The following is a 25183-nucleotide window of genomic DNA, read 5'->3' as shown; positions in this document are numbered from 1 at the left end:
GATTTGAAAACATTTAATAACCAGTAAGCCACAACCCTTATATGTAAGTATGATTATCATTATTTCTTGCTCATCAATAACCTGTGCTCTGAATGTCTCCTCCTAAGAAGCTGGACACCAGATCTTTTTGTCTCATCTGATATGTGATTTGAAACCAGTGCAGGGGATCACAATCTCCTCTGGTTATCAAGCCAATTAAGTCTAAGGAGTTACCGCAGTTCTACCTTCTTTTGAAACAGAATCCTCCAGATTTAGTTGAGCGACACCACCCTAGGGAACTCAAGGGCTCTCTGAGAAGCTCAGGTTGCAGAGCAATGAAAAGCAAATCCTGAAAGACTTTAATACACTTTTGTTCCAGTCTCAAACCAATGGAGCAAGTACACACATAAAAAACAAAAACAAAAAGACACAGCAAGAATGCTCTAACAGGAAAACACCACCAAAAAACAACCAGAAGGCAGAGTCACGGAGCACCTTCTAAGTATAAGGCACGGTGATAGACCTGCTTCCTTCTTTCCACTTACTGCTTACCAAATCCCTGCGCCCTGCTAGGCACTGACAAACATTGATTTGTGGTATCCTCACAACTACAGGTACCTGGAGATTTTGGTCACCATTTTGCAGACGGTGTTAATCTGAGACCCAGAGACCCAGAGGTTAAGTAACTTGCCCAAGGTCACCCAGCCAGAATGTGGAAGAACAAGGATGCTCTTTTCAGGCAGGTGAATTGCATTACAAATGAGGAGACTGGAATATGATGTTCATAACAACGGCAGCTAACATTTATTGGATGCTGATGATCTGCTAAGCACAGTTCTAGGTTCTTTCCATGGAATAATTCAATGAAAACAATCCTATGAGGTGGGGACTCTTGTTCCCATTTCACAGATGAGGAAACTGAGAGTCAGACGGGCTTCTCAGGATTAGCATTGAACAGTATTAGGATTAAACAGGATTTAGTCTGGTTGAGCCCAAAGCCCATGTTCAAACCACTACAGAAATTAGTTCACAGGCCAGGTGTGGTGGCTCATGCCTACAATCCAAGCACTTTGGGAGGCCAAGGCGGACAGAGCACCTGAGGTCAGGAGTTCGAGACCAGCCTGGCTAACATGGTGAAACCCCGTCTCTACTAAAAACACAAACATTAGCTGAGTGTGGTAGCAGGCGCCTGTAATTCCAGCCACTCAGGAGGCTGAGGCAGGAGAATCGCTTGAACCCGGGAGGTGGAGGTTGCAGTGAGCCGAGATCGCACCATTACACTCTAGCCTGGGGGACAAGAGCGAGACTTTGTCTTAAAAAAAATAAGAAAAAATAAATTAGTTTAACTACTTATTGAGCACCTACTGTGTGTCAGGCACTATGCCAGCCTCACAGCATACATGCCCACAAGGAGCTTTCAGGCAGGTCAGGGGACACAGACGAGCCATCAGCCAATCACAACACTAGGTCCCAGATGCTCTCAGTAGGTTAAGAGGCTAAGAGCAATATGTCGGGAATACATGGGAGCAGCAATATACCCAGACTTGGGGCAGGGAAGGAGTGCAAACCTAAGAACTCAAGTCTACCCTGAAACCTGAAGGGAGGGGAGAGGAAAGAGAGAAGGGTTCCAGAAAGAGCACAACACAGACGTAAGGGCCTGGCGGCAGCTCTGACTTTTTGGCAGGTAATCTATAGGCTGGTGCTTCTTAAAGTTTAACGTGCATTTAAATAACTTCGTGACCTTGTTAAAATGCAGATTCTGATTCAGAAGGGCTGGGTAGGGCCTGAGACTCTGCATTTCTCACAAGCTACTAGGTGATGATGATGCTTTCGGTTCACGGACTATCCTATGAGCAGCAAGTGTTGGGCTTTGTTCTCAGCGCAGTGAGGAGACTCAGGAATTTTAAGCAGAAAAGGAATAAATCATATCTGCAGTTTTAAAGGTTACTCCGGCTAGTGTGTGTGTGTGTGTGTGTGTGTGTGAAAGGGGGGCTGTGTGCAGCACATTTCTGCTCTGGAGACATAGTAATATCCAGTCCGGGATTTGACATTTAATAAGGATAAATGAAATAATCTAGCCCAGTGCGGTGGCTCATGCCTATAATCCCAGCACTCTGGGAGGCAGAGGTGGGTGGATTGCTTGAGCCCAGGAGTTTGAGACCAGCTTTGGCAACATGCTGAAACCCCATCTCTACCCAAAATACAAAAAGTTAGCTGGACGTGGTGGCATGTGCCTGTAGCCCCAGCTACTGGGGAGGCTGAGGTGGAAAGGATCACCTGAGTCAGTGAGCCATGATCACACCCCTGCACTCCAGCCTGGGTGACAGAGCAAGACTGTGTCTCAAAAAAAAAAAAAAAAAAAAAGGAAAAGAAAAGAAAAAAGAGAAATCACTTATAAATTCTTGGTCAAATGTGAAGAGAAGCAGCAGCCAGGTACAGAAGTGGAATGACATGGCATGCAGTGGTAAAACTTGAGCATGTACGGAAATTACCAGGAGGGCTTACTAAAACACCTGGGTGTGGGGCAGGGCCTGAGAATGTGCACTTCTAGCAAGTTCCCAGAAGATGCTGCTGCTCTTGAAATCACACGTTGAAAACCACTGGTGTACTGGAAAGAGCACAGGCTTTGAGGACCATACAGACATGAATTCAAATCCCAAACCTACCACTTTCTAGCTGTGTGACTTTGGGTAAATTTTTATCACTCTTTTGAGTCCTGGGTTCTTATCTGTAAACGAGAAAAATACTACTAACGTCATGGTAGGGTGATGGTGGTAAAGATTAAATAAAGTTCATAGAGCACTTGGCACATAGTAGGTGCTTCATAAGGCAGGGTGGCCTTGTTTTGGGTTGTACAAGAAAGCAGAACCAAGGAGGACACTGCAAGGGAGATGCAGCGGGCCCACTCTAAGGGCTCTTCTAACAGGAGAGCTACGCAACCGTCACCGTGAGCTGAGTGACCGTGGGAGGAGGTGGCAGAGGAGGTCTCTGCCCTGATGAACAGGGTGAATCAGAGGTCTCACGACCTCCCTTGAAGCGCAAGAAGTTAACAATTCCCTTCAGAATATTTGACACTGTATCAACCAAAGTAACCTAAAAGTAAAACAAAACAAGGCAAAGTTCCATTCCAAGTTGGGTTTGACGGGGTTAAAAAGACAGTTTTTAGGGCTGGGTGTTGTGGCTCACACCTGTAATCCCAGCACTTTGAGAGGCCAAGGAGGGTGGATCACCTGAGGTCAGGAGTTTGAGATCAGCCTGACCAAGATGGTGAAATCCCGTCTCTACTAAATATACAAAAATTAGCCAGGCGTGGTGGCACACACCTGTAATCCTAACCACTTGGGAGGCTGAGGCAGGAGAATTGCTTGAACCTGGGAGGTGGAGGTTGCAGTGAGCTGAGATCGTGCCACTGCACTCCAGTCTGGGCAACGGAGTGAGACTTCATCTCAAAAAAAAAAAAAAGAGTTTTTAAAAAAACTTCAGAGGTCATATAATCCAGGAGGTCAGAGAGGGAAAGTAACACACCCATGGTCACACAGCAAGTTATCTGCAAAGTGACGTAAGTCCAGCTCCCCCCAAACTAGCACAGCCAAGTGAACAGAGGTCTGTCATCAGGCTGGGAGCCATGCTTAGGGACAGTTTGAGGTCACGATTAGAGGTGTTCAAGAAGAACTGTATTGCCACAGATGAACTGCTTATTCTTCTCCTTTGAGCACCCCTCTCCAATTCTTTTCCTCTGATTGTTGTCTCCCTTGTCTCTCCCCCAATTCAGTGCCTTTCTTTTAACAAACCATTGCAATAAATTTGGTATTTGTCCTTTACTTTGGAGTGATTTTGAAAAGAGGAATAGTTTTTTCGAAAAGGCAGACTAGTTTTACTAAACATTAAAATGTAGAGCTACCCAGGCCAGTCATGGTGGCTCACACCAGCAATCCCTGATTTGGCAGGAGAATCACTTGAGGACAGACAGGAGTTTGAGAACAGCCTGGACGAAGTAGTGAGACCCTGTCTCTACAAAATTATTTAAAAATTAGTTGGGTATGGTGAAGTGGGCTTGCAGACCTAGCTACTTGGGAGGCTGAGGCAGGAGGATCGCTTGAGTTCAGGAGTTTGAGGATGCAGTGAGCTATGATGGTGTCACTGCACTCTAGCGTAGATGATAGAGGGAGACCCTATCTCTTTAAAAAAAAAAATTGTATATATGAGAGAATGTGTGAGCTAAAGAGCTATCCAAAGTGTTTGATACTGGTGGAAAGAACATAAAGACTTACAAGTATAATTAAATAGAAGTACTAGAAGAAAATATGGATATGCTTTTAAATAATCTTCGTGGAAAGTTTCCAAAGAATAAAACAAAATCCAGAAGGTATAAAGAAAAAGGATACATAAATGCATAAAGGAAGAAAATGAAAAAAATACACCAAAGAGAAAGAAAAAGACAGTTTAGGTAAAAACATTTAACATACTTGACCAAGAATTACTTTCTTCAATATACAAGGACACTCAGAAACCGATAAAGGACAAATAATCCAAAAGAAATATGAATGGGCAGTTAAAAAAAAAGCTCAAATGGCCAAACACAAAAAGATGCTCAGCATCATTCATAATTCAAAAGCTGTAGGTCAAAATAATGACATCTCATTTTTTTGCTTAACAGAGTTATAAAGCTTTAAAAAGTATGATTAGCCTAGATGTAGGTAAACTGGTACAGTCTTAAGGGAGGGTAATTTAGCGATACATACTTAAATAGAAGGTAGAACTGTTACTGTAGGACTGCCAACATAAGCTATTATGCAGGGAAAAAAAAAAAAAGAGGCACAGCAGGTTTATGTAGTTTATGTATAGCCTTTTTTCACTTGTCTAAATAAATTTTTAAAAAACCATGTACCAAAGCCAGGCGAAGACATCACAAGAAAAGGAAAAGGAAACCACAGACAACTATCCTGTGTGTTCATGATGATGATGAACAGATGAAAAAATTGTTTTTTTTTTTTTTTTTTGAGACAGAGTGTCGCTCTGTCGCCCAGGCTGGAGTGCAGTGGCCGGATCTCAGCTCACTGCAAGCTCCGCCTCCCGGGTTTACGCCATTCTCCTGCCTCAGCCTCCCTAGTAGCTGGGACTACAGGCGCCCACCACCTCGCCCGGCTAGTTTTTTGTATTTTTTAGTAGAGACGGGGTTTCATCGTGTTAGCCAGGATGGTCTTGATCTCCTGACCTCGTGATCCGCCGGTCTCGGCCTCCCAAAGTTCTGGGATTACAGGCGTAAGCCACTGCGCCTGTCCTTTTTTTTTTTTTTTTTGAGACAGAGTCTCGCTCTGTCACCCAGGCTGGAGTGCAGTGGCACAATCTCGGCTCACTGCAAGCTCCGCCTCCCGGGTTCACGCCATTCTCCTGCCTCAGCCTCCTAAGTAGTTCAGACTACAGGCGCCCGCCACCACTCCCGGCTAATTTTTTTTTTGTATTTTTAGTAGAGACGGGGTTTCACCGTGTTAGCCAGGATGGTTTCGATCTCCTGACCTCGTGATCCACCCACCTTGGCCTCCCAAAGTGCTGGGATTACAGGTGTGAGCCACTGCACCGGGCCTGAAAAAATTCTTAACAAAACATTAGAAAATTGAATCTACGTTAATACATCACGACCAAATGGTGTTTATCCTATGTTGGCTTAATATTTGAAAATCAATTAATATAATACACCAGATAAACAGAATAAAGGACAAAAACCATATGATCATCATAATGGATGCAGAAAAAGCCGTTGACAAAATCCAACATATTCATCATTAAAACTCTCAACAAATTAGGACTAGAAGGGAACTTCCTCAATCAGATAAAGGGTAGCTATGAAAAATCCACAGCCAGTAGTGAAAAACTGAATTATTTCCCCTAAGATCAGGAACAAGGCAAGGATGCTGACTCTTGTCATTTCCATTCAACACTATACTATAAGCCACTGCGCTAAAGCAAATACATTAATAATTAAGGGCATCCCTGAAGAAGCATACGGGAAAAAAATTAAAAGAAATAAGCAAAAAGTGCTTTTAGTTACGGATCACATGATTGTGTATCTAGAAAATCCTAAGGAATACACAAAACAACTACTAGAACTAATAAACAAGTTGAGCAAGATCAGACTACCAAAAAAAAAAAAAAGCTCCACTTAGTATAAAAAAAATAAAATATTTAGGAATATATATATTTTTAAAAGGACTTGTATATTGAAAATTCTGAAATTGCTGAGAAATGAACGAAGATAATTGGGGCGATATTCCATGTTCACGGACTAGAAGACTCAATATTGTCAGCATGTCAGTTCTCCCCAAATTTATCTACAGATTCACTGCAATCCTTATCAAAATTCCAGCAGGTTTTTCTGTAGAAACTGACAAGCTGATTCTAACATTTATATGGAAATACAAAGCATCCAGAACATCTAAAACAACTTTAAAAACATAATTGGAGGACTTACACTACATAATTTCTAAACATATTATAAAGCTACAATATCAAGACAGTGTGGCAAGAATATGCATAAAGATCAGTGGAACATAAAAGTCTAGAAATAAATCTTTACATTTATAGTAAATTGATTTTCAACAAAGCTGACAAGGCAAATTCAATAGAGAAACAATATGTCTTTTCAAAACATAGTGCTTGGACCACTGGGTAGCCATATGCACATGGAACCTTAGAACACACACACAAAAATTAAGTTAAAATGGATCACAGAACTAAACAAAAAAGCTAAAACTAAAACACCTCTAGATGGAAAAATAAGAAATCATTGTGATCTTGGGTTAGGCAAAGATGTCTTAGATACAACACCAAAACCAGAATCCATTAAAAAAAATTAAATTAAATTTCATAAAAAATTAAAAACTTTTACACTTTCAAAGATACCACTAAGAAAATGAAAAGATGGGCCAGAGACTAGAGGAAAATTCTCTGCAAATCACGTATCTGATAAGGAACTTATATCCAGAATACACAAACAAGACTTAAAACTTAATAAGAAAATGACAATCCAATTTAAAAATGGACAAGAGATTTGTACAGAAATTCACCAAAGAAGGTATATGAATGACTAATAAGCATAAAAGATATGTAATATCATTTGTCAATAGGGAAATGCAAACCAAAATCACAGGGAGGTACCACCACACACCCTCAAGAATCTGCCTGCCTCGGCCTCCCAAAGTGCTGGGATTACAGGCATGAGCCACCACGCCCAGCCCTAATTTTTGTATTTTTAATAGAGACTGGGTATCACCATCTTGCCCAGGATGGTCTTGAACTCCTAGGCTCAAGCGATCCACCTGCCTCAGCTTCCAAAAGTGCTGAGATTACAAGCATGAGCCACCACATCTGGCCAAATAAACCTCTTTTCTTTATAAATTACTCAGCCTCGGGTATTCCTTTATGAGCAACACAGTCTCCCAAAGTGCTGGGATTACAGGTGTGAGCCACTGCGCCTGTTCTATTTTATAGCTTTTTAAAGATTGACAAATAAAAATTGAGTATATTTATGGTAGGCACACAACATAATGTTTTGATACTTTTATAGCTTTTTAATACATTTTTCCACGTACATGGATCACTCTTACTCAAAATAAATACGTTTACGGGCACAGTAGCTCACGACTGTAATCTCAGCACTTTGTGAGGCCGAGGCAGGTGGATCGCTTCAGCCCAGGAGTTTGAGACCAGCCTGAGCAAAACCTCGTCTCTACAAAGAATACAAAAAATTAATGAGGAATGGTGGTGCTTGCCTGTAGTCACAGCTACTCCGGTGGGAGGATCACTTGAGCCTGGGAGGTGGAGGTTGCAGTGAGCAGAAATCACACCACTGCCTTCCAGCTTGAGCAAGAGTGTGACCTTGTCTCAAAAAAAATAAATAAATAAAATGAAATAAATACATTTAGGCTGGGCATAGTAGCTAACGTCTATAATTATGTGGGAGGATTACCTGAGCCCAGGAGTCCGACGGCTGCAGTTAGAGTGAGCTATGATTCCACCACTGCATTCCAAGTTGGGTGACAGGGTGAGACCCTGTCTCTAAAAAAATTAAAAAATTAAAAATAAAGACAAATATTCATTTATATTTTAAGAAGCGAAGGAAATGGGTTGCCTCTGAAAGTACCTGGATGAGTTCCACAGAAGATGTGCAGAAAGTGGGCTGCAGAGGGGGTTCTGGCACCAGGTTTGTGGGTAAGCAGACAGCTTAGCAATTTTTAATCTTGGGGAGGGTGTCACAAATGCCTCTGAGAAACTTACCAAAGCTACAGATACTGCTCTCGGAAAAAATATTCCAATACACAGAGAATCAAGGACTAGAAGTTCGTGGGTCTCTGGTAAAAACCCCTGGATATTGTTCCAACTTTTTGTGATTCTATGACTTCATTACCTTCTATACTCCTGATAGCCTGATAAGAGGATGTTTGGTCTGCTGTTCTTTTCTGCAAGGAAGTAGCGAAGTACCTGCTTCTTAGGAAATTCCTTTAAATCTTCTTTTAATTTTTTTTTTTTTTTTTTTTGAGACGGAGTGTCACTCTGTTGCCCAGGCTGGAGTGCAGTGGCCGGATCTCAGCTCACTGCAAGCTCTGCCTCCCGGGTTTACGCCATTCTCCTGCCTCAGTCTCCTGAGTAGCTGGGACTACAGGTGCCTGCCACCTTGCCCGGCTAGTTTTTTGTATTTTTTAGTAGAGACGGGGTTTCACCATGTTAGCCACAATGGTCTCGATCTCCTGACCTCGTGATCTGCCGGTCTTGGCCTCCCAAAGTGCTGGGATTACAGGCTTGAGCCACCACGCCCGGACTTAATTTTTAATTGATCGCCTCATTAACTCCCATGTGAGGTTCAGTCTGAAAAGTCAATTAAATATTTAGTAAATCATCTTCTGCGTGTTCAGAGCCATGCGAGGAGTCCTAAGAGAAGTGAACCAGCCCATTCAACGTCATTTTGCTTTTGCTACTTGGTTTGCAAGTCATGAGACCGCAAAGGCAGCATATCAAGCAATAAGGTGATGGCAATCTAGAAGCCTTTTGTGCTGTAATTTAACACGCCATCACTGGCAAAGATACAGGTGACCTGGAATGTTATAAAGCTCAAGAGAACCAAGAATCAAGGTCTTTCCCTCCCCATCTGTTTTATTCTTGGGGGTGGGGTGGGTTGGGCACTCAGAAATATCTCCCCCAAATAGCTGTCTAATGAAGGGCTGCTAGGACTCAAAAGTACCCCAAACTACTCCAAATTCACCCCACCCAGTTTGAAAGGTGTGAACAACTAACATTTTCCAAAGAAAACCGGAAGTTTTTCTGAGAACTAAAAATTATTTCAATCACTCGCATTTCTCTGTAACCAGAAGTTAACCTTTTCTGGAGCCCTCTGCCTTGCAATCTCCTTTCCCATAAATAGCATCAACTAGCAGCAATACATCTGGTCAATCTGAACAGCCTTTTTGGTTCCTGTTCCACGCCTTTCCTACCGCAAAAGCAGCATTTTCCTTAAAAATAGACTAGATTCTTTTACTTTCTAAAAGACAGTCACTTTTTTTCTTTTTTGAGACAGAGTTAACTCTGTTGCCCAGGCTGGAGTGCAGTGGTACGATCTTGGCTTACTGCAACTTCCACCTCCTGGGTTCAAGTGATTCTCCTACCTCAGCATCCTGAGTAGCTGGGATGACAGGTGCCTGCCACCAGACCCAGCAAATTTTTTGTATTTTTGTAGAGACGGGGTTTCGCCATGTTGGCCAGGCTGGTCTTGAGCTCCTGACCTCAAGTGACCCACCCCGCCCTCGGCATTTCCCAAAGTGCTGGGATTACAGGTGTGGGCCACTGTGCCTGGCGACAATCACCATTTTGAGACCATGTCAGTAACTGCTCCCTCAGATTAAGCAATAAAAAAAAAAAAAAGACAGAAAAAGGAAAAAGAAAGAAAAAAAAACAAAAAAAAAGGCTTTAGGCACAGTTTGCCAACAGTTAACTGAAGTCAATTACCCAGTCAGTTAAAGCCTACCAAAAATCCAACCATATGTGAATGAAGGCTAATGACAGCTAGAGACTACTTACTAAGCAGGCCCAGGGAACTAAATAACTCACAGAGCAAGAAAAAAAACAAACAAACAAAAAACAAATTAGCCACAGGAAACTGAAAATGTAGCCTTTATTTCAGAGCCCACAGAAACAGAGTAGCTGTTGAACAGAGTCACATGAAAGACTCAAAGCTGTAATTTGGGGGTAGGAAAAATGTACAGCAGGCTGCGGAAGTCCAGGTGAAACTAACAACCACCCTCACAAAGCAACAGGCAACCAGACTTCAACCTTGACGCCAGAAAGTGCAGAAATGTACTGCTCTCCTGTCTCCACCTTGGGTATTTATAAAAGAACTCTCAGCTAGCCCAAGCAGCAGGCTTAGATAGCTCACCTCAGGAAGACTTCAAACCTTGGAGTAAAATTACAGAGCGTCCTCTTTGTGCTAGCACTTTCATCTCATAGTTCATTTAATCATCACAACAACCCCTTGAGAATATCATCCTTGTTTCAAAAATGAGAAGATTAAAAAGTTCTGGAGACGGATGGTGCTAACAGCTGTATACGTGTGAATGTACTTAATGCCACTGAACTGCACACTTAAAAACGCTTAAAGTGGGCCAGTCATGGTGGCTCATGCCTGTAATCCCAGCACTTTGGAAGGCTGAGGCAGGTGGATCACCCAAGGTCAGGAGTTCGAGACCAGCCTGGCCAACATGGTGAAACCCTCTCTTTACAAAAAATACAAAAATTAGCCAGGCGTGGTGGCACATGCCTGTAATCCCAGCTACTTGGGAGGCTGAGGCAAGAGAATTGCTCAAACCCAGGAGACGGAGGTTGCAGTGAGCTGAGATCGCACCACTGCACTCCAGCCTGGGCAACAGAGTGAGCCTCTGTCTCAAAAAATAAAAAAAATAAAAATAAAAAAAGCTTAAAGTGGTAGATTTTGTTATTACCACAATAAAAAATTTTTAATATAAGGTAATTGAGGCTTAAAAGGGCAAACAGTTTTCCCAAAATCATATAACCAACCAGTCCAAAGTCACAAAAGTAATCACAGTGTCACAGCTGGGAGGCTAGCCCATATTCTCGGACCAAGCATAAGACCAGGATTTCAAACCCGGGGAGGTCTGTCGGTTTAATGCATCAGGCATAGGTGAGAAACCATGTTAGGAAGGGAGAGAAGGAAGCAATGAAAAGGAATGAGATGGAACTGAGAAGTCCTGGGTGTCCCCATCCATGCCCCATTTGGGAAACTCTAGTGTCAGCAAATGGTTCAGGGATCAAAGCAGGCTTGGAGGTGGTAGATGGCTCCTATTATTCATCTGTGGCCAGATGGCTCTCCTCATCCTGGGTTCTTCCCACCTTCTTGCCAGTGCCCAGAGATCAAAACTCAACCTTCTCCAACATTCTGTGACCTGCTTCTTTAATGCCAAGATCAAAGAGAGACGTTTGTCCAAGTTGTAAAACAGAAACCAAGAGGCAACTTAATGTGATCCCAACCTCCTCTGTACTTCCTGAGGGGGGTTAAGGGCATTCCTTTAAAGGGACCCCTCAGAGAAACACATTTAACCAAGGCCCGATGTCAGCACCTCGGTTCCAAGGACACAGTAGCTCCTGCAGAACATGAGCCAGGTGGGGAAACCTGGGTGATAAGACAGACAGCACAACCAACACAACAGCTTGGAAAGATCACAGGGACCATCATCATGGAAAAAACAAGGTAAGTCTGATTTTATAGGCATATTAGCAAAACTCACCTTAAATGCAAGTATTCCAAACTACAAAATTTTCAACTTGGAATTTGGAAATCATCAAGTCCAAACCTTAATTCCACACATGTCATATATGGAAAACAGACTAACAAAGCCAAAGTCATTTGCCCCAGGCCACACAATGCATCAATGGCAGCGCTGGGACCAAGCCCAGGCTGCTGGCTCCTGCTCCAGTGTTCCTTCTTCAGTCAGCTCATGTCCTCCTGTACATGGGGTCCACAGGAGACAGCCACTTCCTTTACACAAGACTGATGGCACAGCTCAGGCTCCCGGCCTTCTGTTCCAGGACTCTATCATCCAACCTGATTAGCACCACATTCCACTATTAAAAACAGCTTTAGCCTGGCACAGTGACCCACGCCTGTAATCCCAGCACTTTGGGAGATCAAGACGGGAGGACTGCTTGAGGCCAGGAGAGTGCAAGGCTAGCCTGGGCAACATAGCAAGACCCCGTCTCTAGGAAAAATAAAATTAAAAAATTAGCTGGATGTGGTGCGTGCCTGTAGTCCCAGCTACTCAGGAGGCTAAGGCAGGATGATCGCCTGAGCCCAGGAGGCGGAGACTGCAGTGAACTATGATCGTGCCACTGCACTCCAGCCTGGATGACAGAGTGAGATCCTGTCTCAAATAATAATAAAAAACAAACAAAACCAGTTTCTGGGCCTTTGACTGGGGCTGGAGGGACTACTGGCATTGGCTCCATTAGCACAAAGGAATCTTGATGTCATTCATTCCATTCCTCTGTTTCTGGACTGGATCAAACCCAAGTAACCGCAGAACAGTGTGAACTGATGCAGCAATTACACCCCTATACGCCCAAGGAAACTGAACGTTATGTTCACACAAGAACTTACACCTGAGTGTTCACAGCAGCATTATACCTAACAGCCAAAGAGTGAAAACAATCCCAATGTCCACCAACTGATGAATGATAAACAAGCTGTGGTACATCCATACAAGGGAAGATTCAGCCATAAAAAGGGATGCGGCACTACTGATACATGATACAACATGAACAAACTTTGAAAACATTATGCTAAGAAGTCAGACACAAAAGATCACATATTATATAATTATCTTTGTATGAAATGTCCATAATAGGCAAATCCATAGGGACAGAAGGTAAATTAGTAGTTGCCTAGGGCTGTGGGGAGGGAAGAGTAGGGAGTGACTCTCTTTTGGGGGTGATGAAATGTTCTGAATTACACAATGGTGATAACCATAACATTTAGTGTATGCACAACCTATGAAAACACTAAAACCCACTAAATTATATACTTTAAAGGGGTGAATTTTATGGCATATGAATTATATCCATAAAAAAGATTATAATAAAAACCAAAACAGTATGAACAATGATGTGAGAGAAGTACAGAGTTTTATTCTCCAAACTGAAGTTTCTAGACTCCTGAGACATCTAGAAATGTACTCAATGGACATTTCCCAAGTTTCAGTGAAATAACATTCCCAAGAACTGTTTTCCATAAAGAGTGAGACATGAGCCCACCTCTCAGTTCAGACCTAGCTAGATCAACACTGTATCCTGTAACTTCACAGAGTAGTCGAAATCTAAGGATGGAAGAAGACAGGAAAATCAAAGAGAACTTCAGTTTATACCAGCTATCTTTCATGGAGGGAGAAGTCTTGCCCTGCAGGTTCAGGACACACCCCCTATACTAACATCGTTCTGGGAGACGGCAGCCCAACGCTTGGGGAAGAAGAGCCATTCACCAAGGAGAGAAATGGAAAGGCTCACATGCCACTGCACTTGCACCCACAACCCTAACTTTCAAAACAAAGGACAAACCAAAAACCCAGCTGTTCCCACGGCCACTGAATCCACTAGTTCAGTTCCTCTTTGGCTGTATGACTCACCTCAGTGACCCATACACTCCAAAGTAGATCTACCGCACCCCTCACCCCCCACCAATGGTTATGAAATGAGGGTGTGTATGAGGGAGTGGGGACTATTCTGACTTCCGTGTAATGAAGTGCTGACACAGATCAAACTCAACCCTGTGACTCCACTTTGCCCCTTACTCACATACCCCCATAATAAATTTGCTTCCACACCTTTTCACTATTGCACCAGATACGAAGTTTCTCCATATGCACCCTTTAAACTGGCCTCTGCGGGTCACTGCATACACTATATATTCAGTTTCTTTAAATCAGTTACTGTTTTCAGTACAATACTCCCAGATGGCACAACAAATGCTAAATCACCGTACTTTCAGGGTTTTGTTGGTGGTGGTGTTTTTTGTTTTGTTTTGTTTTTGCGAGACAGGGTCTCACTCTTGTCGCCCAGGCTGGAGTGCAGTGACACGATCTTGGCTCACTGTAGCCTCCACCTCCTGAGTTCAAGCGATTCTCGTGCCTCAGCCTCCCGAGTAGCTGGGATTACAGGTGCGTGCCACCACATCCGGCTAATTTTTGTATTTTTAGTAGACAGGGTTTCACCATGTCGGCCAGGCTGGTGTCGAACTCCTGGCCTCAAGTGATTCGCCTGCTTCAGCCTCCCAAAGTGCTGAGATCACAGGCGTGAGCCACTGCTCCCGGCCTGTTGTCATTTCTTAAGACAGGGTCTCGCTCTGTTGACAAAGCTGGAGTGCAGTGCTGTGATCAGGGCTCACTGTATCCTTGGTACTGACCTCCCAGGTTCAAGTGATCCTCCCACCTCAGCCCCCGAAGTAGCTAGTACTACAGGTGCACACCACCAAGCCCAGCTAATTTTTTCCTTTTTTTTTTGTAGAGATAGGGTTTTGCCATGTTGTCCAAGCCGGTCTCAAACTCCTGAGCTCAAGCGATCTCCCTGTTTTGGTCTCCCAGAATGCTGGGATTACAGGTTGAGTCACTGTGCTGGGCAAAATCTCCGTCCTTTCCACTGTGCTTAGACTAAAATCCAAACTCCTTTCCACAGCCTCTGTGCCAACTGAGAACAAGCTGGCTCCCTTCAAGTACTGTCCTCAAGGGGATGGGAAGGGGAAGCAGCCTAATACAACACTCTATTTCAAAATGCAATCGACCGTCAACAAAATGTAGACTGCAGTCCATCCCAATTCCAGGCATGCTTCTCAAAACAGTTGCTCTTGCTTCCCTCCAGTTTCATCTTGTATCATTCTCTCCTACCCCAACCCTCACCATGCTTGGCTCCTCCAGCCTTCTGTGTGTTCCTCAAAACCACCAAGCTCCCTCCCACCTCGGCCCCTTACACTTGCCATTTCCTTTGCTTGGAATATTCTTTGAATGGCTGGTTCCTTCTTGTTAATTATGTTTCAACTCAAGTCACCTCCTCTGAGACTTCTTTCTGGCCACTCAATCCAAAGTAGTTGTGTCATCTAGTCACCCCAATCACTATCACTTCATTTTGCTGTCCTCACGGCATTTACTGGTGACATTATTTTGTTCATGTATTTACTTGTTCACTGCCTGTGTCCTCAAACTAGAAAGGCTCCACAAGTGTAGGGACCTTGACCCTCTAATTCACAGCTACACCCCTAGTTCATGGAACAGAATCGGTACTCAAATATTTGTTGACTAAATAGATGTGTACCACATATATGTATGGCTAACTTATAACCTCTTAAAAATCTCTGACCAAGGCAGGGATTTCCCAGTGCAGTGCTGTAAATACCACTTTATTCACTTTATTCAATGTTTTCCTTATAGCAAGAGAGGGTGTGATTTTCTGTTAAGTTCTCACACCATCTTTGTTCTGAATGTGCACCAGAATATATATACATACATATATATATATACACACACAAGTTTCAATATACTACTTTGAGGATTTGCTCCATTCATGGTTCAGCCTGAAGTCTGAAACCACAGAAACCAGGTAAGGTCATGAAATCTTTTTACATGACCTCTGAAGTTCTAAATAAGGAATCCCTCATTAAACAAAAGATAAGTTCTCAGTCAGCTAAGTGAAGGAGGGAAAACTGCTACCAGTCAATAATATATCCCTGTTTGGAGAAAACCAACACCAAATTATTTAAGCCAGAATCTTCCTTTGCTAAAATCAAATGTCATTTCCTTTTCTCTGAGTCTTCCTTGTCATTCACTCCCAGGATGAAATTATCTGCTGACGAAGCAGTAAGCAGGAAGATCCAGCAAATCATTCTGAACTAAGTGACTTCAATTTTAGTTTTGGTCTCTTGACGATCAGAATTTGAACTAAACTTTTGGAAGAAGGGCCAGTCCTTCAAAGATTTACTTCCAGGGTTCTGCACTAGGAGCCTGCAAGCTCTGACCCAACTTCCAAGCATGGCTCTTTTACCTCCACCCTCATCCACACAGACTTCATCCTAACATACAGCTTCATCATAATGAGCCTTCATCCCTAACGAGCTGTGTGGCCATGTTGGGGAATGGGAAGGACAGCAGTGAGGTGGTGCTATTAGTGTTTTTCAAAACGTAGTTCACAGACCACCTCCACCATAATCACCGGAATGCTTATAAAAGGGCAGATTCCTGGGCATCACCTGGCCCTGTGGAATTAGAATCTTTGGGAGTGGGGCTGCTCAGGAAACTGCATTTTTAGCACGCCTCCTCCTGCACACCCCGAGATTCTTTCGCACAGTAAAGTTTGAGAACCAACAGGGTAAAAGGTCCCTAGAAGAGGGGCAGGGAGTTGACTGAGAGAAGACAGGAGGCGTAGGGAAGCGTCTAGGGATGAAAGATGGGGGTGGGGTAAGTGAGGGCAAGCTCTGGGGTAGCGGCAGTCAAGAGGAGTGCGGGATGGGGACAGCTATGAGTGTAAGTGAGGACAGGGCTCTGCAAAGGATCTGAGGCAGCGCTTGGGCTGGGAGGGTGGTCAGAGGGGAGGTCACATCCGCGGACTGGTTAGGATGGTGGGGAGGCGGGGAGAGCAGGGTCTGGACGTGACGGGGAGGAGCAAGCATGAGAATAACGGGGGCGGGGGTCTTCAGAGGGGTCAGGACTGGGAGGTGAAAACTGGAAAATGGGGCTCACAGTGGGCGGAGACCAAAAGTAGAATGGGAACCGGCGAAGGTAGCAGCCAAGGTCTCTCTCCGAAACGGCGCCTCCCCCAAAACTTGAGGCCTTGACAAGCCTGAGTGCAGGGGCAGGGCCGGGGAGGTGGATCTCGGGGGAGACCAGCCCAGTCAGAGGCAGCCCTCAGGCCTGAGTCAGGGGTCCCGGAGGTGGCTCAGGGTCAGGCATGGGGTGCTGGAAGATCCTGGGATACCCCGGAGGGCCCCGCTCCAGCTCCCGCTCCCGGAGTCTCCTTCACTCACCATCGCCGTCGCCATCTTGGATCCACGTGTCGCCGTAATGACGTCAGCGGAAGTGGTGCTCCCAGGTTACGGAGTTTAACTCCGCAAGGTGGTCGCCTAGCTTCAACCGCGCCTGTAGCAGCGGTCAGCAGAGGGTAAAAGGAGTCTTAGCTCCTGCTCCACAGTCTGGTCTGGGAAAGTAAGGTCACTGATTAGTTGAAGAGAGAGAACGGTGTAACTATGGAAGCCATATTAGCTCCTGGCAGAAACTGAGCCTCCCCTATCCCCGCTGCATTGTGGGTAATGGGGGTGTGTGAAAATGCGCTCGTGCTCTCAGCGCCATATTTACTACTGGCAGGAAGACCCATTGCCAGGGCTACCTGAGACCTTGATTTGAGGGAGAGGGTGGGCACTCGGGCTCCAAGGGCAGTCCGACTCCAAGAACAATTTGTAATTATATATTTAATTATTTGTTTGACTGTCCTATATCCTCTTTAGTAGACTGTAATCCCTATGAGGATAGACCCTGTTTTTTGTTTGTTTGTTTTTTGTTTTAACCTTGCTCTGCCTCATTCCCATCTGTAAAATGGGAAGGGGTTTCATCATAGGCTTGTGATGAGGATTCAGTGACACAATGTTAAATAGGATGTATTCAATAAATAATTGTCAGTATATGTTTATTATACTCCTTTGGGCTTGTGGTAGGTGCCCAATACATTATTTTTTAAGTGAAGGAGTGAAAACCAGCATATTCAGTGGAGGGAGATATCTCTGAATGTGGACGTCATGCACCAGCTTAGTATGTAACTCCAGATAAGTCACGCAATCTTCCTAAGACTCAGTTTCCAAATCTGTAAAAAAGAGGCTCAAAGAATCATGGTATTAAGGTTAGGAAAGAACTCAAAGTTCATTTGGCCCATGGATATCACTTTAAACTGAATACAGTGCCATCTTAGACTGTTTTAAAAAGCTATTAAAAGAATAGTAATGTTAATAATCATCAGCACTTGCTGAGCATTTGGTGTGTGCTGCAGCGCTTGGCATTGTGCTAAAACAGTTCATAAGACTCTTTTTATCTAATTCTAGGGGGCAAGGGACAGTTGAACTCTGATCCCCACCTATGGGCACCACTGTGGTGGATTCTCTGCAGATGCTGCCATCTGGTTCTGTCCATCCTTGCATGATGAGCATACAGTTTCCCTCCTCAAGAGATAGACTCTGTTTTACATCATGTTGAATCTGGCTGGTCATGTTGGTTGCTTTGACTAATAGGATGTGCTACAAGTGATTCTGCCAGTACTGAGCCTAGGCCTTAAGAGGATTGAAAACGCCTGATTCTACCTTCTTAGTTATAAAGAAGTGTAGCTACTCTGCTGAAAAGGCACCTGGAGAGAGGGAGGCCCAGCCAACTCCTCAAGACATCCCAGAAACTCCAGCTGAGCACTGTAATAAGTAGTTGAAGTCATCTTGGACATTCCAGCCTCCACTGAGCTACTAGCTGAATGCAGCTACATGAATAACCTCATGAACCCCATGTAGACCAAAAGAACTGTCCAGCTGAGCCCAGCTGTTTTAGAGTGGGGTGGTTTATTATAGATCATTTCAGGAACAGATCATTGAAACACACGCCCATTAACTCTTGTGACTGGCACAACCATTCCAAAGATTGGAAGATTGGCTGTTAACCCCAAGGAGGAGGAAGCTTGAGAGACTAGGGGGAATTTGCTGCAGCCTCATATGTTCCAAACTTGGTACCAGTTTTTCTAGAGCTTCGATCCTGGGTGTTTCCCACCATTTCTAGCTGCCTGAAGAAGGATAACTGATAAGGAGCAAAGCTCCATAAATGGCTTATTATTTTTTAGTATTTCCATTTTTTTCTTCTCATGCTTTGTATTTTCCCCTAAAGGGCTTTCACATCCCAATCTCTTTTGGTGACATAAGCCAGAATCCTAGAACTAGACTGCCTGGGTTCAGAGCCCATCTCTACCACTCATTAGCTCCATAACATGGGCAAGTTTCTCGTTTTTTTCCCAAAAAAATATTTTTTTTGAGATGGAGTCTCACTCTGTTGCCCAGGCTGGAGTGCAGTGGCGTGATCTCGGCTCACTGCAACCTCTGACTCCCGGATTCAAACAATTATCTTGCTTCAGCCTCCTGAGTAGCTGGGATTACAGGTGCATGCCACCAAGCCCAGCTGAGTTTTTGTATTTTCAGTAGAGAGGGGTTTTCGCTGTGTTGGCCAGGTTGGTCTAGAACTCCTGACCTCAAGTGATCTGCCTGCCTTGGCCTCCCAAAGGGCTGAGATTACAGGTGTGAGCCACTGAACCCGGCCTAAATTTTTTTCATTGTTGTAAAATATACGTAACAAAATATTGACTATTTTAATCATTTTTAAGTGCACAATTCAGTGACATCAACTACATTCACAATGTTGCCAGTCATTACCATCCTCCATCTCCAGAACATTTTCATCATCCCTGAAAATGAATATCCATATGGAAAAGAATGAAATTGGACCTTTATCTCATACTATATACAAAAATCAATTCAAAATGGATTACAGACTTATAGGGCCAGAAACTGTAAAGCTACTAGAAGAAGACATAGGGAAACTTGACATTGGCTTGGGCAATGATTTTTTGGATATGTCACTAAAAGCACAGGAAACAAAAGGAAAAATAGACAGGTGAGATTGCATCAAACTTAAAAGCTCTGCACAGCAAAAGAAACAACAGAGTAAAAAGGTGACCGCCAGAGCTAAAGAAAATATTTACCAATCAAAAACGATCTGATAAGGGGTTAATATCCAAAATATATAAGGAGCTTAAACAACTCAATAGCAAAAACTCCCAAATAACCTGGTTTAAAAATGGGCAAGAGATCTAAGCAGACATTTCTCAGGAGACAGACAAATGGCCAGCAGGTAAATGGAAAGGTGCTCAACATCCTTAATCATCAGGGAAATGTCAATTGAAACCGCAATGAGCAGTCATTTCACACCTCTTAGAACTGTTATTATCAAAATGACACACAATAAGTATTGGCAAGGATGTGGAGAAAAGGGAACTCTTGTGCACTGTTGGTAGGGGTGTAAATTTGTACGGTCACTATGGAAAACAGTATGAATGTTCATCAAAATTGAAATTAACAATAGAACTACCATATGTTGCAGCAATCCCACTTCTGAGTATATATCCAAAAGGGAATGAAATCAATGTCTGCACCCCCATATTTATTGCAGCATTATTCATAACAGCCAAGATATGGAAACACTGCAGCTGTAAACTATTATCTATATTTAATATAAGTACATAACTATATATTATTTCTATTTATAAATATAAAATATATATAATATTTTATATATGTAACATATATATATATATGTTATGGAGGAAATATTCCACAAAGGCAAAAGTGCCCATGAAAATCGTCATGCAGCTCTGGTTGGTAGCTTGAAATTCACCATGGTGGGAATGTTGACACCACAAAAATCAAGAAGCGCTACCAATCGGGGCTTGAATTTTTGTTTTGCTAGCAACATTTTTTTCTGTAAAGGGCCAGATTAGTAAATATTTTGGACTTTGCCAATCATTCAGTTGTGTTACAACTACTCAACTCTGCCATCTTAGTACAAAAGCAGCCACAAACGTTACATAAATAATAGACATGACTGTGTTCCAATAAAGCGTAGTTTGCCATAGTTTGCCAAACTCTGGTCTAGACTTAAAGTGATGGAGAAAAAAATGTTAATATTGCAGATTAAATTTAATGGTGGGCAGTGTCTATAGCTGTTACCTTGTAACTAGCACAAAAATATGACTTTATTTGAAAGTCTTTCCCTGATCAGCAAAGAATTTGCTCATATCATTGACTAAGTCAAGTTCTGATATATGTCTTCTTTATTTCACTTTCATCTTATTCCTGAATATAACCAAAACTATCAACCCACATTCATGTTGGTACTATACCGGGAAAGCCTATTTGTCAAGCAAGTTACCATTGTGGGCAACTGAAGCTTAATCCTATGGAGCAGCTCTGGGAAATGATGCAAACCACACACCTTGGAGTTACCCCACCGAAGGGCAAGGGAGCAAGGCTGTTTATACACCAACTCCTGGAAGTCATTAGCTGAGTACTGTTCCCAGAGGGTGTTAATTCCTTGGCACTTTCAGCCTTCTGGGAACACTGGCAGCTGAAGCTTTTTGCAGTTTTAGGGAAAAAGTCCTCAGAAACAGTGACGCGGGATAATGAAAAGTCCCTGAAAAGTCCGCCCCACTCTAAGAGATACGAGTGGGGCACTGGCAGTGCATGCTGCACCCTTGGAGGTGAGAGTCTAGAGGAAGATTGTCCAGGCTGATATGGTGGTTGTGCCCTAAAAATCCTGTGTTCCACCTATTCATCTCTCTCTCCCTCCCACTGCCAGACCCCTGGCAACAACTGACTTTATTACTGCCTCCACAGTTTTGCTTTTCTAGAATGTCATATAGTTGGAATCATATAGTATGAAATCTTTTCAGATTGGATTCTTTCTTAGCAATATATATTTAAGCTTCCTGAATGTCTTTTCATGGCTGGATAGCACTTTTTAAAAAATTTCTTTTCCTTCTCTCTCTCTCACTCTCTTTCCTCCCTCCCTCCCTCCTTTCCTTCCTTTTTTCTCTCTTTCTTTCTTGCTTTCTTGCTTTCTTTCTTTCTAGTTTTGCTCTTTGTTGCCCAGGCTGGAGTGCTGTGGCACGATCTCGGCTCACTGCAACCTCCACTTCTCAGGTTCAAGTGATTCTCCTGTCTCAGTCTCCTGAGTAGCTGGGGTTACAGGCACCTGCCACCACGCCAGGCTAATTTTGGTGTTTTTAGCAGAGACAGAGTTTCACCATGTTGGCCAGGCTAGTCTCTAATTGTTGACCTCAAGTGATCCACCTGCCTCGGCCTCCCAAAGTGCTGGGATTACAGGTGTGAGCCACCACTCCCAGCCTATTTATTTATTTTTAAATTTTCTTTTTGAGACAGAGTTTCACTCTGTCACCCAGGCTGGAGTGCAGTGGCGCAATCTCGGCTCACTGCAACTTCTGCCTCCCAGGTTCAAGTGATTCTTTTGCCTCAGCCTCCCCAGTAGCTGGGACTACAGGTGTTTGCCACCAAGTCTGGCTGATTTTTTTGTATTTTTAGTAGAGATAGGGTTTTGCCATGATGGCCAGGCTGGTATCAAATTCCTGGCCTCAAGTGATCCACCCATCTCAGCCTCCCAAAGTGCTGGGATTATAAGTGTGAGCCACTGTGCCTGGCTATTTATTTATTTTGAGACAGGGTCTCATTCTATCACCCAGGCTGGAGTGCAGTGGTACAATCACAGCTCACTGCAGCCTAGACCTCCTGGGTAGTTCTCCTACCTCAGCCTCCTGAGTAGCTAAGACTACAGGCACCCGCCACCATGCCTGGCCAATTTTTGTATTTTTTGTAGATACGGGGTTTCACCATCTTACCAAGGCTGGTCTCAAACTCCTGGGTTCAAGTGATCCACCTGCCTTGGCTTCCCAGAGTGTTGGGATTACAGACGTGAACCACCATGCCCGGCCAAAATTATTTATTTATTTATTTATTTATTTATTTATTTATTTATTTATTGAGACAGGGTACTGCTGTCTTGCCGAGGCTGGAGTGCAGTGGCACAGTCACGGCTCACTGCAGCCTCAATCTGCTGGGCTCAGGTGATCCTCCTTCCTCAGCCTCCTGTGTAGCTGGGACGACAGCTGCATGCCACCACAACCACCTAAATTTTTAACTCTTTGTAGATATGGAGGGGTCCCACTTGTTGCCCAAGCTGGTCTCAAACTTCTGGGCTCAAACAGTCCTCCCACCTTAGCCTCCCAAAGTGCTGGGATTACAGGTGTGAGCTACTGCACCTGCACCTGGTCAGCTCTTTTTTCTTAGTGCTGAATAATATCCCATTATATGAATATACCACAATTTGTTTATCCATTCACCTATTGAAGGACATCTTGATTGTTTCCAAGTTTTGGGATTTATGAATAAAGCTGCTATAAATATCCATGTGCCGTTTTTTTGTGTGTGTGTAGATACAAGTTTTCAACTCATATGGGAGCACAATTGCTGGATTGTGTGGTAGGTTATACTTAGTTTGGTAATAAACTGCCAAATACCTTCCAAAGTGGCTGTACCATTGTGCATTCCCACCAGCAATGAATGAGAGTTCCTGTTGCTCCACGTCCTCATCAGCATTTGGTGTCATCAGTGTTTTGAATCTTAGCTATTTTAGCAGATACTTTTTTTCAATTGTTGGGTTTTAAGAGTTGTTTATATATTGTGGATACCAGTCTTTCATCAGAGATATTTTTTGCAAATAGTTTTTACAAGCTTGGGGATCATGGTTTTCTTTTCTTTTCTTTTTTTTTAAGACAGAGGTTTGCTCTTGTCACCCAGACTGGAGTGCAATGGTGTGCTCACTGCAACCTCTGCCTCCTGGGTTCAAGTGATTCTCCTGCCTCAGCCTCCCCAGTAGTTGGGATTACAGGCACCTGCCACTACGCCTGGCTAATTTTTGTATTTTTAATTGAGACAGGGTTTTACCATGTTGGCCAGGCTGGTCTTGAATTCCTGACCTCCTTTGATCCACCTGCCTTGACCTCCCAAAGTTCTGGGATTACAGGCGTGAGCCACCGGGCTCGGCCATGTTTCTATTTTCTTAATAGTGTCTTGGGCAGAGCAGAGTTTTTGATTTTAAAGAGGTACAATTTATCTTTTTTTTTTTTCTTTTGTGGATCATGCTTTTGGTGTTGTATCTATCCCCATGTTTTTACCTGTCTTTTCGGTGACCAGAGGGACAAATCAGTGTTGGTTTGGGCAGTATAAATCGAAAGAGCAGAAAGCAGAAGTTGATCCTTTAACCTTGTCCATAAGCAATAGGCTTCAACTCCTGAGATTGTGCCTCAGTCGCTGTGGCTGTCATACTTCTATGTAACAAAACAACCCCGGAACACAAAGGCTTATTATCGTAAGCATCTATTTCTCTCTCACATATCCACAGGTCAGATGGAGTTCAGTTGATCTAGGCTGGGCTCAGGCCTGCAGGTTGGTCTAGGTCTGCTCCATCTGTCACTCATCTTCCTTGGACCATGTTCTTTTCAGGGCAAAAGACTGGAAGGCAAGCCCAGCCCCACAAGCACGTTTCAAGCCTCTGCTTGCATCACATGTGCTAACATCCCATTGGCTAAAGCAAGTCTCATGGTCAAGTTCAACACTGGTGGCACAGGGAAGTGTACTCCTCCCATCAGATTATTATCACAAATCATAAGGCAAATTTCCATCAGAAGACCCTGGACTCTGCTTTCATGTACCCAAGCCACATCCCAAACTAGAAAGCAAGAAAGAAATTACCAACTAGGTAAGTTGAAACACTACTAGCTTTATTTTCCACTGTTCTTATAGTCAGTTCCTAAGGTCAGAACCCCACCCTACTCGGAGGTACAGAATCAAGTTAGTGTAGGATTCTCTGGGACCCAGGGGGTGATGTGATGTACAACCTTCAGGGGATGCAATAATATGGAAAGGTGGTGTTTCCTTTTTACCCATTGTCCACCTCTTTCTGTCTTTCTCTGTGTGATAATAACTAGCTGCCAGGGACTCTCAGCTGAGGCAACGTTCGGGAAGCCCCCACCACTTTGTCTTCTCTGCTTCCTACGCAGGTCTCCCACCTCTCCACTGAAAGCTTCCTCTGTAGGGTACTAGATACTCTCAGCAGCCATATCTCCAGATCGGGATTCCTGCAATGGCAAATACCACCTCAACAAGTATAATGGCTGCTTGACCATGGGGAATGTCAGGTCTGCAGGCAGCCCCCAGCCCTGGAGGCAGCCCCCAGCTCTGGGGAGCTGTAAACTGACTAGCTTTTGTAGCAATGTGGCCTAACGGGAAAGTCAGGGTCCCAAATCATGAGAAACCATTCCTGTCATCCTGGAAGACCCAGCTCCCTGGAGGCAAAACCCATTCAGCATCTGGATACCAGTGGAGAAGGCAGGACAGTGCCCCCTGCCGAGAGATGTTCATGCCCTAACCCTGAGAGCCTATGAAAATGTTACCTCACATGGCAAAAGGGACTTTGCAAAGGTGATTAGGAATCCTGAGATGAAAAATTATTCTGAATTA

The 25183-nt window shown here is 43.7% G+C and overlaps 1 protein-coding gene across 3 annotated transcripts in view; it reads right to left on the bottom strand.

Annotated features, from left to right (window-relative positions):
- TM9SF4 (transmembrane 9 superfamily member 4) overlaps positions 1 to 17286 on the bottom strand; it is a 56423-nt gene extending 39137 nt beyond the window's left edge. The window contains exon 1 of one of the 3 annotated variants that reach the window (XM_003904888.4): positions 17042 to 17286. In XM_003904888.4, the coding sequence (XP_003904937.1) occupies positions 17042 to 17056 (15 nt within the window). In that variant the 5' untranslated portion in view covers positions 17057 to 17286. Of the gene's footprint in view, positions 1 to 7945; positions 7975 to 17041 lie in introns of those variants that run through there. The other 2 variants (XM_003904890.4, XM_009216359.4) reach the window with 2 other exon arrangements.
- Positions 17287 to 25183: the final 7897 nt, after the last annotated feature.

This window comes from Papio anubis, chromosome 16 (assembly GCF_008728515.1).
Source record: "Papio anubis isolate 15944 chromosome 16, Panubis1.0, whole genome shotgun sequence".
NCBI classification, from domain to species: Eukaryota; Metazoa; Chordata; class Mammalia; order Primates; family Cercopithecidae; genus Papio; species Papio anubis.
This window is presented reverse-complemented; position numbering and strand designations above follow the sequence as displayed.